Source organism: Perognathus longimembris, chromosome 10 (assembly GCF_023159225.1).
Source record: "Perognathus longimembris pacificus isolate PPM17 chromosome 10, ASM2315922v1, whole genome shotgun sequence".
Taxonomy (NCBI): domain Eukaryota; kingdom Metazoa; phylum Chordata; class Mammalia; order Rodentia; family Heteromyidae; genus Perognathus; species Perognathus longimembris.
In genome coordinates, this window is record NC_063170.1 from 68,076,431 (window position 1) to 68,089,677 (window position 13,247).

At 55.1% G+C, this 13,247-nt stretch overlaps 2 protein-coding genes across 2 annotated transcripts; both read left to right on the plus strand.

Annotated features, from left to right (window-relative positions):
* The first annotated feature begins 88 nt into the window (after positions 1 to 88).
* On the plus strand, positions 89 to 2,320 carry Jagn1 (jagunal homolog 1). Its single transcript, XM_048356273.1, is given in 3 exon segments — positions 89 to 279; positions 1,374 to 1,506; positions 1,508 to 2,320. Coding segments are annotated over 3 exon segments (552 nt in total). The 5' UTR covers positions 89 to 190; the 3' UTR covers positions 1,838 to 2,320.
* Positions 2,321 to 5,178: 2,858 nt separating this feature from the next.
* On the plus strand, positions 5,179 to 12,567 carry Il17re (interleukin 17 receptor E). Its single transcript, XM_048354783.1, is given in 13 exon segments — positions 5,179 to 5,354; positions 6,049 to 6,117; positions 7,222 to 7,294; positions 7,930 to 8,031; positions 8,600 to 8,708; positions 9,196 to 9,309; positions 9,312 to 9,355; positions 9,427 to 9,474; positions 9,557 to 9,602; positions 9,712 to 9,866; positions 11,052 to 11,125; positions 11,592 to 11,647; positions 12,407 to 12,567. Coding segments are annotated over 13 exon segments (1,140 nt in total). The 3' UTR covers positions 12,481 to 12,567.
* Positions 12,568 to 13,247: the final 680 nt, after the last annotated feature.

The window sequence follows — 13,247 nt, forward strand, 5'->3', positions numbered from 1 at the left end:
CGGGGACGTGACCAACGAGTCGGTCCTCCAGAGACAGAGAGGCCGGAAGTGCGCTTCCAGCGCCCGCGGCCGCTGGGTAGCGAGCTGGGCTGAGGCGGCGCGCGGGTCCCCGGCGGGCTCGGCGGTGTGCGGGCGGGCGGGCGCGGGCCGGCACGGCGGCCTCCGGGGCTCGGATCCGGCACCACCCACCATGGCGTCTCGGGCAGGCCCGCGAGCGGCCGGCACCGACGGCAGCGACTTCCAGCATCGGGAGCGCGTGGCCATGCACTACCAGATGAGGTGAGGTGAGGAGCGAGGCGTGCGGCCGAGGCCTCGGGGCTGGGCCCGCCTGGGCTCGGTGGCCTGGTCCGGGGTCCGGGATCCGCGATCCGGGGTCCGGGGTCCAGGTCTGCCCCGTTCCCCGGGCCTTGCCCTCCGCCAGCCCCGCGCACCGCCCGGTCCCCTCCTCCCCGCCCCCCCCCCCCGCCCCGGCTCACACCTCGACTCTCCCCGCACCTTATTAAAGGACCCGGGGGAAATCACGTTCGGGGAAGCCCGGTAGGCCCGAGAGACAGGATCCAAACCCAGGACTAATTTACAAACATGTACGTGAGCACTTAAGAGGTGGTAGAAGAAAAAAAGTCGGACCCTGTCATCCAAGAACTTGATGAAGTCTAGAGGTGACATTTGTTTTTTTCTGTTTTCCACCTCTTTGAAAATGAGCATTTTAAAATAAAAAAATTAAAGAATTTCCTTTGTTAAATCCATTGAGTTCTCCCAGAATGTCCTTAGCGTCTTTCCAGAGTTTTGAAGAATGACGTGCTCTTTGGGGTTTCATTTCTTTCTTTTTATTTATTTTTGTCAGTCACGGGGCTTGAACTCGCCCTGGGCGCTGTCCCTGAGCTCTTTTCTGCTCTAGGCTGGCTGGCGCACTACCGCTTTGAACCGCAGGGCCACTTTCGGTTTTTCTGGTGGTTAATGGGTGATAAGTGCTCAAAGTGGTAAAGCGCCGGCCTTAAGCAGAAAAGCTCAAGGACAGTGCCCACGCCCAGGCCTCTCAACCAATTAAAAACAAACAAACAAGTTTTTTCAGTTTTATGCCTCTTTACCACCCCCCCCACGTGCTTTTGCCCTACTCAACCACTTGGTGCCCCGCTTATGCTTTTGTTTGTGCATGCTATTGTCCGCAGAGAATGACCATCTTCCTTCAGCCTTGAGAACCTAACTGAAATAGTCTCCTCCCGGATAACCTTCTGTGCTGTTTTTTTCCCTCTTGATTCCTTGTGCCCAGCCTCTGACAGAGTCTGTGCCATTCAAACTTGTATCCAGTACAGTTGCCTGGCATATGGAAGGACTTGAATGAAAGGTGCTTCTCCCTGTGCTTTGCCCCACAGTGTGACTCTCAAGTATGAAATCAAGAAGCTGATCTACGTGCATCTGGTCCTATGGCTGCTGCTGGTTGCCAAGATGAGCGTGGGACACCTGAGGCTCTTGTCACATGATCAGGTGGCCATCCCTTACCAGTGGGGAGTACCCGTATTTGCTGAGCATTGCGCCCTCTCTCTTGGGCCTGCTCTCTTTCCCTCGTAACAATATCAGCTATCTGGTGCTCTCCATGATCAGCGTGGGGCTCTTTTCCATTGCTCCCCTCATTTATGGCAGCATGGAGATGTTCCCCGCCGCACAGCAACTCTACCGCCATGGCAAGGCCTACCGCTTCCTCTTTGGTTTTTCTGCTGTCTCTGTCATGTACCTGGTATTGGTGCTGGCAGTCCAAGTGCATGCCTGGCAGCTGTACTACAGCAAGAAACTTCTAGACTCTTGGTTCACCAGCACACAAGAGAAGAAGCGCAAATGAAAGCTGCCTGATGGCCTGCTCTGGGGTGGAGCCTGGGCCCCCCCCACCCCCCCCCCCCCTTGAGCGGAGTGAGGTGGGGGAACTGTTCCCAGTCTCTCCTGGTGATTTGGGCAGCTGTCATGTTGGTGCCTAGTGAAGACTAGGCTCACATTTTGGCCTAGAGTTCCGTTGCCATCTGCGGAAGTGCAAGAATATATTTAAATTATTTCTGATTCAGCAGCTGGGTGACCTACTGCCATGCATTGAAGTTAAGGCCGTTGGGTGTTTCCTTTAAGACTGAGCCTCATCCTTGCCTCCTTTGGTCATTATCCCCATGTCTATTTCTCACCTCTTTACCACCCAGATGTCAGGAAGTAAGGAACAAATTAATTCTGCTCCAGTCTATTAGCAAGAAACACTTCAGAGATTGCGCCCCCTGCAGGCTGTGCTCTCCACTGCAAAGCATTAAGAGAAACTCAATAAAGTTCCTCAGACTGCCCTGTCCACCCTGTGCCTGTATTTGGGATTTGTTGGTGTGAAAAGTGTGTCGTGTGGTGACCTTAGACACTTGGAAATGAGTATCAAGTTCCCCACGAAACATGACAGTGACCACAGAAGAAGGACGGGGCATGGGGAACCTTAGTTCTACCCATCTCCACAACCCTCCTGACGATGGGCCTGGCATTTAACCTCCCCACCCACCACATGGTCTATTCATCTGGCTTGGGTCATAGCCTCTTTTAGTTGGATATTTGTGTTTAACAGTCACTTATATTCTTAAACCTGTATTGTAAAATAGAAAAGAATTTTAGAGTAGCTCTGAGATACTTTCGGAGATTTCAGGCCACGGTTGCTTAGCCTGTTGCTCTTGGGCCTGTGGGTACTGCAGCAAGACCCCTGTAGATTCTTGGTTCACTGGCGTGTAAACATGGGAGGAGCATGTGCAGAGGAAGCTGCCGCTCCCCCTCCCCCTCCCCCATGGAGTTCAGAAAGTTGGGAGGCCAGGCACTGGTGGCTCACGCCTGTAATCCTAGCTACTCAAGAGGCTAAGATCTGAGGATCACGATTCGAACCCAGCCTGAGCAAAAGACTCATCTTCAGTAAACTACTCAGAAAAACTCAGAAGTGGCTCTGTTGCTCAGGGACAGCACCCAAACCCTAAGTTCAGGCCCAGGACTAGCAATAAGAAGTGTGTGTGGGGGGAGGATAGGGTTCCACTATTCCTTCCTAGGGTCAGCCACTAGTAACTTATACTAGGCCTCACCTCTTCAAGGTTCCACCACCTCCCAGTGGCCTGCAACCCAGCCTTGAACACGCATTTAGGAGGAAATTCTCGGGAAATGTGCTGTAAAAGTAAAACAACCAAGGAACATAAGTTGTGGAACAAATTAGACTTGAGGGCTGACCAGGTGCTGGTGACTCACGCCTGGAGTCCTAGAAACTCGGCAGGCTGAGAGCTGAAAATCACAGTTCCAAACCAATCTGGGCAGGGAAGTGAGACTAGTGGGGGGGGGGAGCTAAAAGTGAAGGTGTGGCTTAGGTGGTAGAGAGGAGCAACAACCTTAAGCAAAAAAGCTCAGGGACCCGGCGCAACCCCTGAGTTCAAGCCCTGGTACCAGTATACACACGATAAAAGAAAAATCTGATGAAATAGATGTCCTTTCATATCTAGAACTCTGACAATGCTTTTCGGCATGAAAGATGTGTCATTGGATGATAGCCAGATAGTTAATTGCCTAGTTCTACCCTTGCCGTGGTTGTAGTGATTTTGCTTATACTGCCCCTCCGGTCTACTGGCAGAAGTTGTAGCTGCAGAACATTGGGTAGATGTCCTGTCGACCATCTCAAATTCACTGTCCCAAACTTAAACTTTGCCTTGTGCCTCTGATTGTTCCTCTGTGTCTGTTCAAGTGTGGCTGTAGATTACCAACCATTATCCATGTCTTTGAAAAACCTGAATGCTTTCATCTCTTTCCAGCTTGCTACCACATTGAGCCACAGCTCCACTTCTGGTTTTCTGGTAGTTAGAGATAAGAGTCTCACAGACTTTCCTGCCTGGCCTGGCTTTGTGTTTTTTTTGTTTTGTTTTTTTGTTGTTGTTTTTTGCCAGTCCTGGGGCTTGAACTCAGGGCCTGAGCACTGTCCCTGGCTTCCTTTTTGCTCAAGGCTAGCACTCTGACACTTGAGCCACAGCGCCACCTCTGGCCATTTTCTATATATGTGGTGCTGGGGAATCGAACCCAGGGCTTCATGTATATGAATCAAGCACTCTTGCCACTAGGCCATATTCCCAGCCCCAGAAGGGAGATCTTGGATCTCAGCCTCCTGGGTAGCTAGGATTACAACGTGAACCACCAGTGCTCCCCAAGTCCTCCCTTTCCTATGTGCTCATTTTCTTTTTTCTTTTTTGTTGGCTGTGGGGCTTGAACTCAGGGATTAGGCACTGTCCCCGAGCTCTTTTGCCAAATGCTAGAGCTCTCCCATTTTGAGCCATAGCCATACTTCTTGTTTTTTAGTGATTCATTAGAGATAAAAGTCTCTTGGGGACTTTTCTGCCTGAGTGGCTTTGAACCATGATCCTCAGATTTCAGCCTCCTGAATAGCTAGAATTACAGGCGTGAGCTACTGTACCTGGTATCCTTTCTACTTTTCATTTCTGCTTCTAGACCTTAACAAGGTTCAGGGTGAGAGTCCCCTCGGAGGATATAGAGGTTCTAGAATAGTATCATTGCTTGCTTCATGGCTTCCACACTTTAAAAACGGTCATGATTTGTACAGATGAGAGCTAGGTGAAGTCTGGGGAAAGGCTCTTTAACCCAGTCTTGGTGTGGCCTCCTCCCTTTCAGATCTACCGGAAATGCTTGCAGAGATGGACTTCAGGGCCGGAGAACAGGGGGGAGGGAGCCCTGGCTGGTGGCACTGAGTTGCTCCCTGGGCTACAGACTTTGACCTTGACCAAATCACTTTCCTCACTGATTTCCTTATCTCTCTAAATAAAATGGAAACAATAATTCTCACCTACCTGCCTCATAAGGTCCCGGTCATCCGAAGAATCAAACACTGGAAGCGCTTTGTGAATGAACATGAATCAGATGAACTACTTAGATAACGAACTGTTTCCTGAGCACCTGTTTCATGACTGCTACTGCTGGGCATTGGAGCAACACAAACAACAAGAAAGTCTTTGGTTTTTCTTTATCACACTCAAGCCAGATGGTATTTTTTAGGACAAAGAGTGGGAAGGGCCCTTCAGACCCTGGACCCGAAGACTTAGGAGTAGAAATGGCCAAAAAGAATGCTGTGGGACAGGCTACTGAAGGGTGGGCAGGATGGAGTGGCAGAGGGGCACTAGCCTTCTCTAGATGTCCTGGCCTGGTGGAGTGTCCCCAAATTTCCTTCCACCGTGGCCATCCCCCAAGGGGAGGGTGAAGAAGCGGAAATGTTCCACGGGGGAGGAAGCTGTGGAATGTGGCCAGGGTCTCCACCAGGCAAGAGCCTTGTCAGCCTTTTTCCTGCACCGGAAACCGCAGGAAACCAGGTCAGTGTGCGTGGCTCACTCTCTGCTCCAGGGCTCGGCTATGAGTTTTGGGGTTTCCTAAGCAGGCTGCACCCATGAACGGGGGTTTGAAGCTGACGACCCCTTTGCATCAACCCTTTGCCCAGGAGAACCAGAACAGGCTAAATGGGGGTTGGGGGGCTGAATCAGCCAGCTGGAGATAGGGACTAGGGTGCAAGCAGGAGCATGGGAGGTTTATGTACTTAAATTTATTTCCTTTAAATGGTGCACCAGTCCCTGGATAGAGAAGTGTTTCAGAGCTGGGTTAATTGTCTAGGTGAGGGGATGATGTTATTTCTAAGGGGAACCCAAGTTCTATCCCTGTGAGTGGGGAGGGGGTCAGATCTGTAGAGTGTTTCAGGACTGGGATGGGTTAAGTAATGGTTGCACCTCCCCAACTTGGTGCCGGTCCCTTTCCTGTCATTTCTCCCCACCAGAGCAAAAGAGCCCCTTGCCTTTTAGGTCCCTTAGTCCCACCCCCCCACCCCCCCCAGCCCCGTGCCAAAGGAATGTAGCCTGGCCTGCTGGTTAGGTGAAAGGAGGAGCCTGCGGGCAGGGCGGGGCCAGGACAGGATTAGGCAATTGCTCACCTTCTCATTCTGGCTGCCACTCAGCCGGGAGCTGCTGCCCACTTGCAGGCTGCCCTGGTCCTGTAAGGCCCATGGGGAATCCCCAGACTGGCAGCCCCGCTCCTGCTACTCGTTGGCCTCTCCGTCTCTGCTGGGATTGGCTGCCTTTACCGGCTGTCTACTGGCCTGGAATGAGGTACGGGGCCCCTGCTGGGTGGGGACACCTGCTTCAGGGCACAGCTCTCCATTCCTCTCCACAAGAACAGAAAGAGCCGGGTGGCGCTGGGGCTCAAGTGGTAGAGTGCTAGCCTTGAGCAAAAGAAAGCTCAGGGACAGTGCCCAGGCCCTGAGTTCAAGCCCCAGGACTGGCAAAAAGAAAAAAATAAGTTGGCAGTTTTGCTGGGGCTTCAGTGTGTATTCAAGAGACTAAGATCTGAGGATCACAGTTCAGAGCCAACCAGAAAAGTCTGTGAGACTCTCATCTCTAGTAGACTCTCATCTCTAGTTAATCACAAAAAAAAAGCAAGCAGTGGCACTGCTTCTTAAGTGGTAGAGTGCTAGCCTTAAGTAAAAGAAGCTTAGGGACAGTGTCCAGGCCCTGAGTTTAAGCCTCAGGACTGGCACCAAAATAAATAAGTTGGCAGTTTCTAAGCTTTCCCTGTTAGATATAATGCTACAGGGGCTGGGAATGTGGCTTAGTGGTGGAGTGCTTGCCTAGCACACATGAAGCCCTGGGTTCGATTCCTCAGAACCACATAAAGCCAGAAGTGATGGTATGGCTCAAGTGGCAGAGTGCTAGCCTTGAGCACAGAGAGGCTCAGGGACAGTGCCCAGGCCCTGAGTCCAAGCCCCAGGACTGGCAGAAAGAAAGGAAGGGAGGCAGGGAGGGAGGAAGAAAGAGAAAGAAGGAAAGAAAGCTACAATGCATACCTGCATGCCTTTATATGTAAGGGAATGGGTGCATATATTGCTTTAAATTTTATCATACATCATTATTGTCCTTGACATAAAATGATCTTCCACTCGCATCTCCTGATAGGGCGGAGGAGGCCTTGAAGGATTGGTAGGAAATATGTCCTCCCCTGTCCAGGCCTTTGGCGGGGCTTTTCCTTTCTTTTTTTTTTATCTGAATGCAGTTCACTGACAAGCCAGAGTTATGCCACCACAACCAGTGTGCAGCAGGGTGGAGCACCTGATGCCCCCCATGACACCAGCAGGAGTGGCCCCCTCTCGATGTGGTTGGCGAGGGGTACCGCGTGGGCGGGCGGCTCCTGATGCAGCCTTTTCTACCTCCTGGTGCAGAAATCCAAAAAGTCTGGCAAGGTCAAGTTCTATCAGAAACCCAGGGTGCCAGCAATGCCCCTCCCTGCCGATACCAGCCGCACCCCGTGTTCCCACCTCTCATTTCATTCTTCAGCTACGCCAGGGAGGCTGAAAAGGTGCAGACGGCACATTAAGGGAAACGGAGGCCCGCGGAGGTTGAATGACTTGCCTGCGGTTCCTCGGGCTCCAGTGGCAGAAATGGAAACTAGGCGTCCTGATCCCTGGCCTAAGGCCACCTTTGTTCTACCCCGACAGAGAAAGCACCGTCACATTTCCACTCCACAAGGCCCCAACCTTCAGCTCCACAAGATGCGGCGATCTCCTTTGAACTGCTGCCCGCGGCGGCACTATACGGGTGGCCGTTTCACCAGGCCCAAAGGCCAGTGCGTCTCTGTCCCCAGTGGGCCCTGGATGCCCGGGCAGGGAATGCTTCTGCAATGGCACGCCTCTGCAAAAAGCCAGATCCCTTCCGGGGCATGCGTGTTCCTCCTCACCCCCCCCCCATCCAATCCCCCTGGCTCCACAGAGAGCACCCCAGCAGATGGCCAGAGTGCAGAGCCAGAGGAAACCTCGAGTGTGTGGGCCACGTTCCCCGCGCCCTCCCGCCCAGCCTGGGCGTTTCCTCAGGTGTGTCTTTTTCTCTTCCTTTGCGGCTTCATCTGTAGACAGTTGTGTCCGGGGAGGCTGGGACTGCAGATCTGCCCTATGAACTCCTTCTGCCCCGCCCGGGCACAGAGGCGAGCCGGGGAAAATGTGGGGATGCACCAGTAGGTCAGGTTTGGAAACACCTAGGCAGGCCTGGCATGTGCGCGACCCTGGTTAGATCTCCAAACCCAAAGCCAAAGGGCTGGGGCTGCCCAGACGCTTAGGAAGCCTGGTGCAGCTGGGGTGAGGGGCCGGCCCGACACAGCGCCTCAGGGTGTCCCCCCCCACCCCCACCCCGAGGCCCAGCTCTTCCTGGACCAGGCCTGGCTTCAGCCCGCAGAGGCAGAATACATAGATAGCCACCATCATGGCGTGTTCTGCAATGTCCAAATTCTATATGCGCCCCAAACCTTCCCCTCCCCACCCCTGCCTAGACCTCCATTGTCGTCCTCACAAGACTGAAGTGCTTAGCTTAGAGTTCCACAGCCTACAGAAAAGAGGCGGAGGCCTTGTTACCTGGTGCCTCGTACGACTGCCCGGGCGGACACGGGTGGGCACTTGGGCAGTCCACACCGAGGGGCAACCCGGAGCTCTGGGCACTTGGAAATGGCTGGGAACAGAGGCCAGGAAAATCATAACGGAGGAGGAGTGTGGACTTCCCGGTTTCCTCGCTGGCTGCTCTCTCCTCAGCTCCCCAGTTCCTCCACATCCTCGCCCACAACCCTACACTGCTTCCCCTCGGTGTCCTGCCAGCCCAAGCAGCGGCACCACAGCGAGCCAGAGCCGCCGTACGTGTTAGGTCTGAGCAGTGCAGGGAAAGCCTTTCCCCTGCCCTCCAGCAGGCTTTCCTGTGGAGCTATGGCTCAAGAGCACCAGCCTTGAGCACAAAAATTCAGGGACAGCTGAGGCCTAGTGGTAGAGTGCTCACCTTTCATACGTGAAGTGCTGGGTTCCATTCCTCAGCACCACATATATAGAAAAGGCCAGAAGCGGCGCTGTGGCTCAAGTGGCAGAGTGCTAGCCTTGAGCAAAAGGAAGCCAGGGACAGTGCTCAGGCCCTGAGTTCAAGCCCCAGGACTGGCAACAACAACAACAAAAACAAAGTTCAGGGGCAGCACCCAGGGCAAAATGAAAGAGAAAAAAGAGGCTCTCCAAGTAGGAATTGTGCTGCGCTGATGCCCTGGGCGGGGACGGCATGATGGACGGCATGACGGAGCTGGGACAGGGCTCAGGGCTCAGCCTGTGATTGTGCCACCTGCCAGATGGCTAGGACTTGTGGGACTCAGTGCGCGTTACTGACGACAGCCAGCACAGCCAAATGGTCATGGCCCTGACGCTCCGCTGCCCGCTGAGGCTGGAGGCTTCCCTCTGCCAGAGGTTCGACCCGCATGCCCCCGTGAAGAGCTCCCCAATGCCGCTGCTCGGGAATCAGAAGGCATGAGGATAGCCCCCCCACCCCGTGGGCAGCGTTGGGGGCCACAGATCTTAGCCCACTCTGACTCCCCTCTCCCTGACAGTGGTATGCGTTGGAGAAGGTGGACTTGCACCCCCAGCTCTGCTTCAAGGCACAGACACGGGCAAGAGGGAGGAGAAAATGGACGACGGTGCCTGGAACTTGCTGACTTGCCCTTGTTTTGTATTTTTCAGTTCTCATTTGAAAACAGCAGCCATGTGGAATGCCCCCACCAGAGTGGTGAGCCCCTTCCCCTCCATTTCACTACCCCTGTCCTACTAAGCCCACCCCTGCCCCCACCCTCACCTCCCGTCCACTACAGCCCGCCACAATCACTGCCCCCACACAGGGTCTCTGGCCTCCTGGAATGGGAACATGGACACCCAGGCCCAGCGGCTGATTCGCCACTTCTCCTCGAGGACACAGGCCTCCTTCAGTGCCACCTGGAGCCACCCAGGCTCGGAGCTGGACACCTTGGTGGCCCCTGGGTACAGTGTCAGCCAGGTACGGCTAGCCAGGGCTGGGCCCTGGTCTCATTGGTCAGAACATGGCCCAAATCCCTTTGTCACCTCTGGGAGACACATGGTTCTGTCATCTGCTTAATGCATTTGCTTCGTCAGCTTTTGTGCATCTGGTCACCTGGCCGTCCGCGAGGCCCCAGCTGGCACAGTTGGCTACGTCTTTCAGGGCCTCAGCTAAGAGGGATACCAGAGGCTCGAGACTGACCTTCTCCATCCAGCTGTGCTGCGTATTGTAGAAGGCTGTCTTCCCTGAGCCCAGCTGTCCTCTGCCTCCTTTCCTGCCTCCTTAAGGCATCTGGGCAGAAATCCCCTCACTTGAGGAGGACGGCACCAAGGAGCTGCACTGTACTTTGGAGACTTTACCCTGTTCCACAGTCTAAGAACAGAACAGATTGGCTGACAGACTCTTCTGAGTATCTACATAAAAACCCCAAGCAGGTGTACCGCAAAACCATGGCACAAGCTGATTAAGCTGGAGTAGGTCTTTGCAGTTCCTACCTAAATGTTCACCTGCTGCTTGTCAATATTTTTGAATCCTAGAAGGCTCCCAAGCAGCGTTAACAGACTTCAGACTTCAGACCAAGTCATGAGGGGTAACCTAACCTCTGAGACTTAAATCTGTTGACTTGCTTGGTCTATGAGCTGGGAAGACTTCATCGAATTCAGCCACGAAGCTGGCTGGCGAGTGATGTCTGATACAGGCCACGGATATTAAGTAGAAGATAGAGGGTGCTTCTCAAGGATGGAGACTGGGCAACACCCTGTAAGTCTTCAGAACACTTGGGTGGGGGGGCCAGATTCCATCTGCGGGCTCAGCAGTTAATTCAGCAGTCTCTTCTGCCCGTGCTGTGTTAGGATTGTGGGAGATGCAAGAAAAGCATGTAGCAGTCAGGAGTTCACAATCCAATAATAGGTTCCCCATGTACAACTGAAGAAACTAAGGTGTGTGTGTGTGTGTGTGTACACACCCGTGCATGTGTGTACAGAAAGCGTTGAGATGTGGGGGAAGGAAGATCAGAGGGGACTGGAGGGGCTGGGAAAGGCTTCTCGTCCACGATGGCCCTTGGCCACAAGCCTGTGTGTAGGATGGCGGCGGGGCGGGGCGGGGCGGGGTTAGGCCCAGTCATGTTTGCCCGTGTGGGGACAGTCCTGCTCTTTGTTCCTACAGACTCAGGGCTCGGGCCCAGTGACACTAGACCTCATCATTCCTTTCCCGAGGCCGGGGGGGCGGGGGGGCTGTGTCCCGGTAAGGAAGCCCCCTCGTTCTGCACACATTCTTCTGACTTCTCCACAGGCAGCACGCGGGGGAAAATAGATTCTGCATCAATCTCTGGCTGACGAACATGTGTTATAAGCTGGAATTTGCTGTCTCCGTTTACACACGTTATTAAACTGCACTCCTAGGTTCTGGAAAATGAGGAGACCTAGAGCTTGTGTCCACTTGGGGGCGTGGGGACAATGGTCCGGCCCTCCATGCTTCCGCTGCCCGGTGCGCGCCAGGCCAATGCGTGCCCCTCGGGCAGCTCAGGCCAGCTGTGAGCTTCTCGTGTGTCCTTGCCACCCTTGGCCTTTTCTATGCCAAGCACACAGTCGCAGCTGGAAGATGTGGGGTCCCCTCCTCTCCATGCTCCCCACCCCCCCAGGCGTTTTTGGTTCAGCCTCCCAAGAGGAGGGGACGCTCTGGCTCACGGGTGGGGGCTCTGTCTCCTCGGGTGTGGAGATCCGACGTGCCGTTGGCTTGGAAGCACGGGTTGTGTCCCAGTGGTGAGTTCCTGGGCCAGGGGGAAGAGGGAGGAGGAGCGTTGAGAAGCCGGGAGTGGGCTCACCCTGCGCCCCTCAGCCCCTCACAGACGCCTGGGGCTCCTGACACTGGCACTGGTGGTGGGCCTCGCCATCCCACTGGGCGTTGGTCTCACCTTCATCGGCTGGCGCCTGGGATAACCTCCAAGCCTCCCTCCTACCCGCCCCCCACAGCCTGGGCTGGACCTGGGTGGGGAGGGGGGCTGCGTGCCAGGGAGAAGCTGGGTGGGGGGTGGCTTTGTTTGTTTTTGTGGCGCTGCGGTTTGAACCCCAGGACCTTGCACCTTCACAGGCCTCGCTCGCTCGGGGCTCCACATCTTTTTTTTTTTTTTTTTTTTTTGGCCAGTCCTGGGCCTTGGACTCAGGGCCTGAGCACTGTCCCTGGCTTCTTCCCGCTCAAGGCTAGCACTCTGCCACTTGAGCCACAGCGCCGCTTCTGGCCGTTTTCTGTATATGTGGTGCTGGGAAATCGAACCTAGGGCCTCGTGTATCCGAGGCAGGCACTCTTGCCACTAGGCTATATCCCCAGCCCCGGGGCTCCACATCTTGAGCCGCACCCCCAGCCTGGCTTTGTGGAGGATGGTGAGACTCTCATGGGTTTTTCTGCCTCCTCTGGCTTCAAACTTCCATTCACCAGATGGCAGCTCCTGGGTAGCCAGGGTTACAGGCATGAATCACCCCGTGTTGAACTCCTTCTCCATCATCTGGCATCAATTTCCTGAGGGCTGGGATTACGGGCATGGGTCACCACACCCAGCTTTAGAGAGGGTTTTCTCCACAAAGGAAAGGAGCTTTGACCCCGGTTGACCACAAGGACAAAGGTGGGGCAGGAGACCATGATTCAGAAAGATGAATAAAGGCCAATGTAATAACTGAAGGAACACGTGTACTTTCTGGTGTGGCTGGGCTGTGCGGTTGGGAGAGGGTCAGCAGAGCCTGTCTGGAGAGTGTTCTGGATCAGCTCATAGGCCAGCCCCCCCCCCCACCCCCCTACACCTGTCACATTCTCACCAGCCATGCCTGCAACCGGGAAGGCGCTGCCTTGCCGTCTCCCAGGTCCTAAGGGAAACGGTTCAGGTCAGCCAGGTGACACGCCCATCCTCTGACCACTAGGCACGGCATGGGCGAAGGGCCTTGGTCTGCCTGCCACCAAACTGGCCCCTCTCCAGCGGCTTCCACACTTGAGCCTAGGCCGGTGGCGGAAAGTCCACTGGGGCTCTGCCCTTAGAGCTGTGCCCCACGGGGAGTCACTGAGGCCCAGGGGTGCGGGTGAACCGGTCCTGAGGTGCTGGGTAAAGTCCCCGGGATTCGGGCCTGCGTGTAAGGGTCACACGGGAGTGGGAAGCCTCAGGTCCTGGACACCCAGAGCCCTGGGGGGGGGGGTCTTCCACACTGAGTAAGAACTCCCTCCCTCAGCCTGGATGCTGGCTGCCCGCCCCAGCCCCTCCCAGCCAGGTGTCAGCAGGAGGAGGGGAGGCGGAGGCTTCTGGCTGCCGGGCCTGGGCCTGGCCCGGGTGGGAGGGACCGGGCGGGAGGGACCGGGCGTGGGACGGGAAGAGCCAGC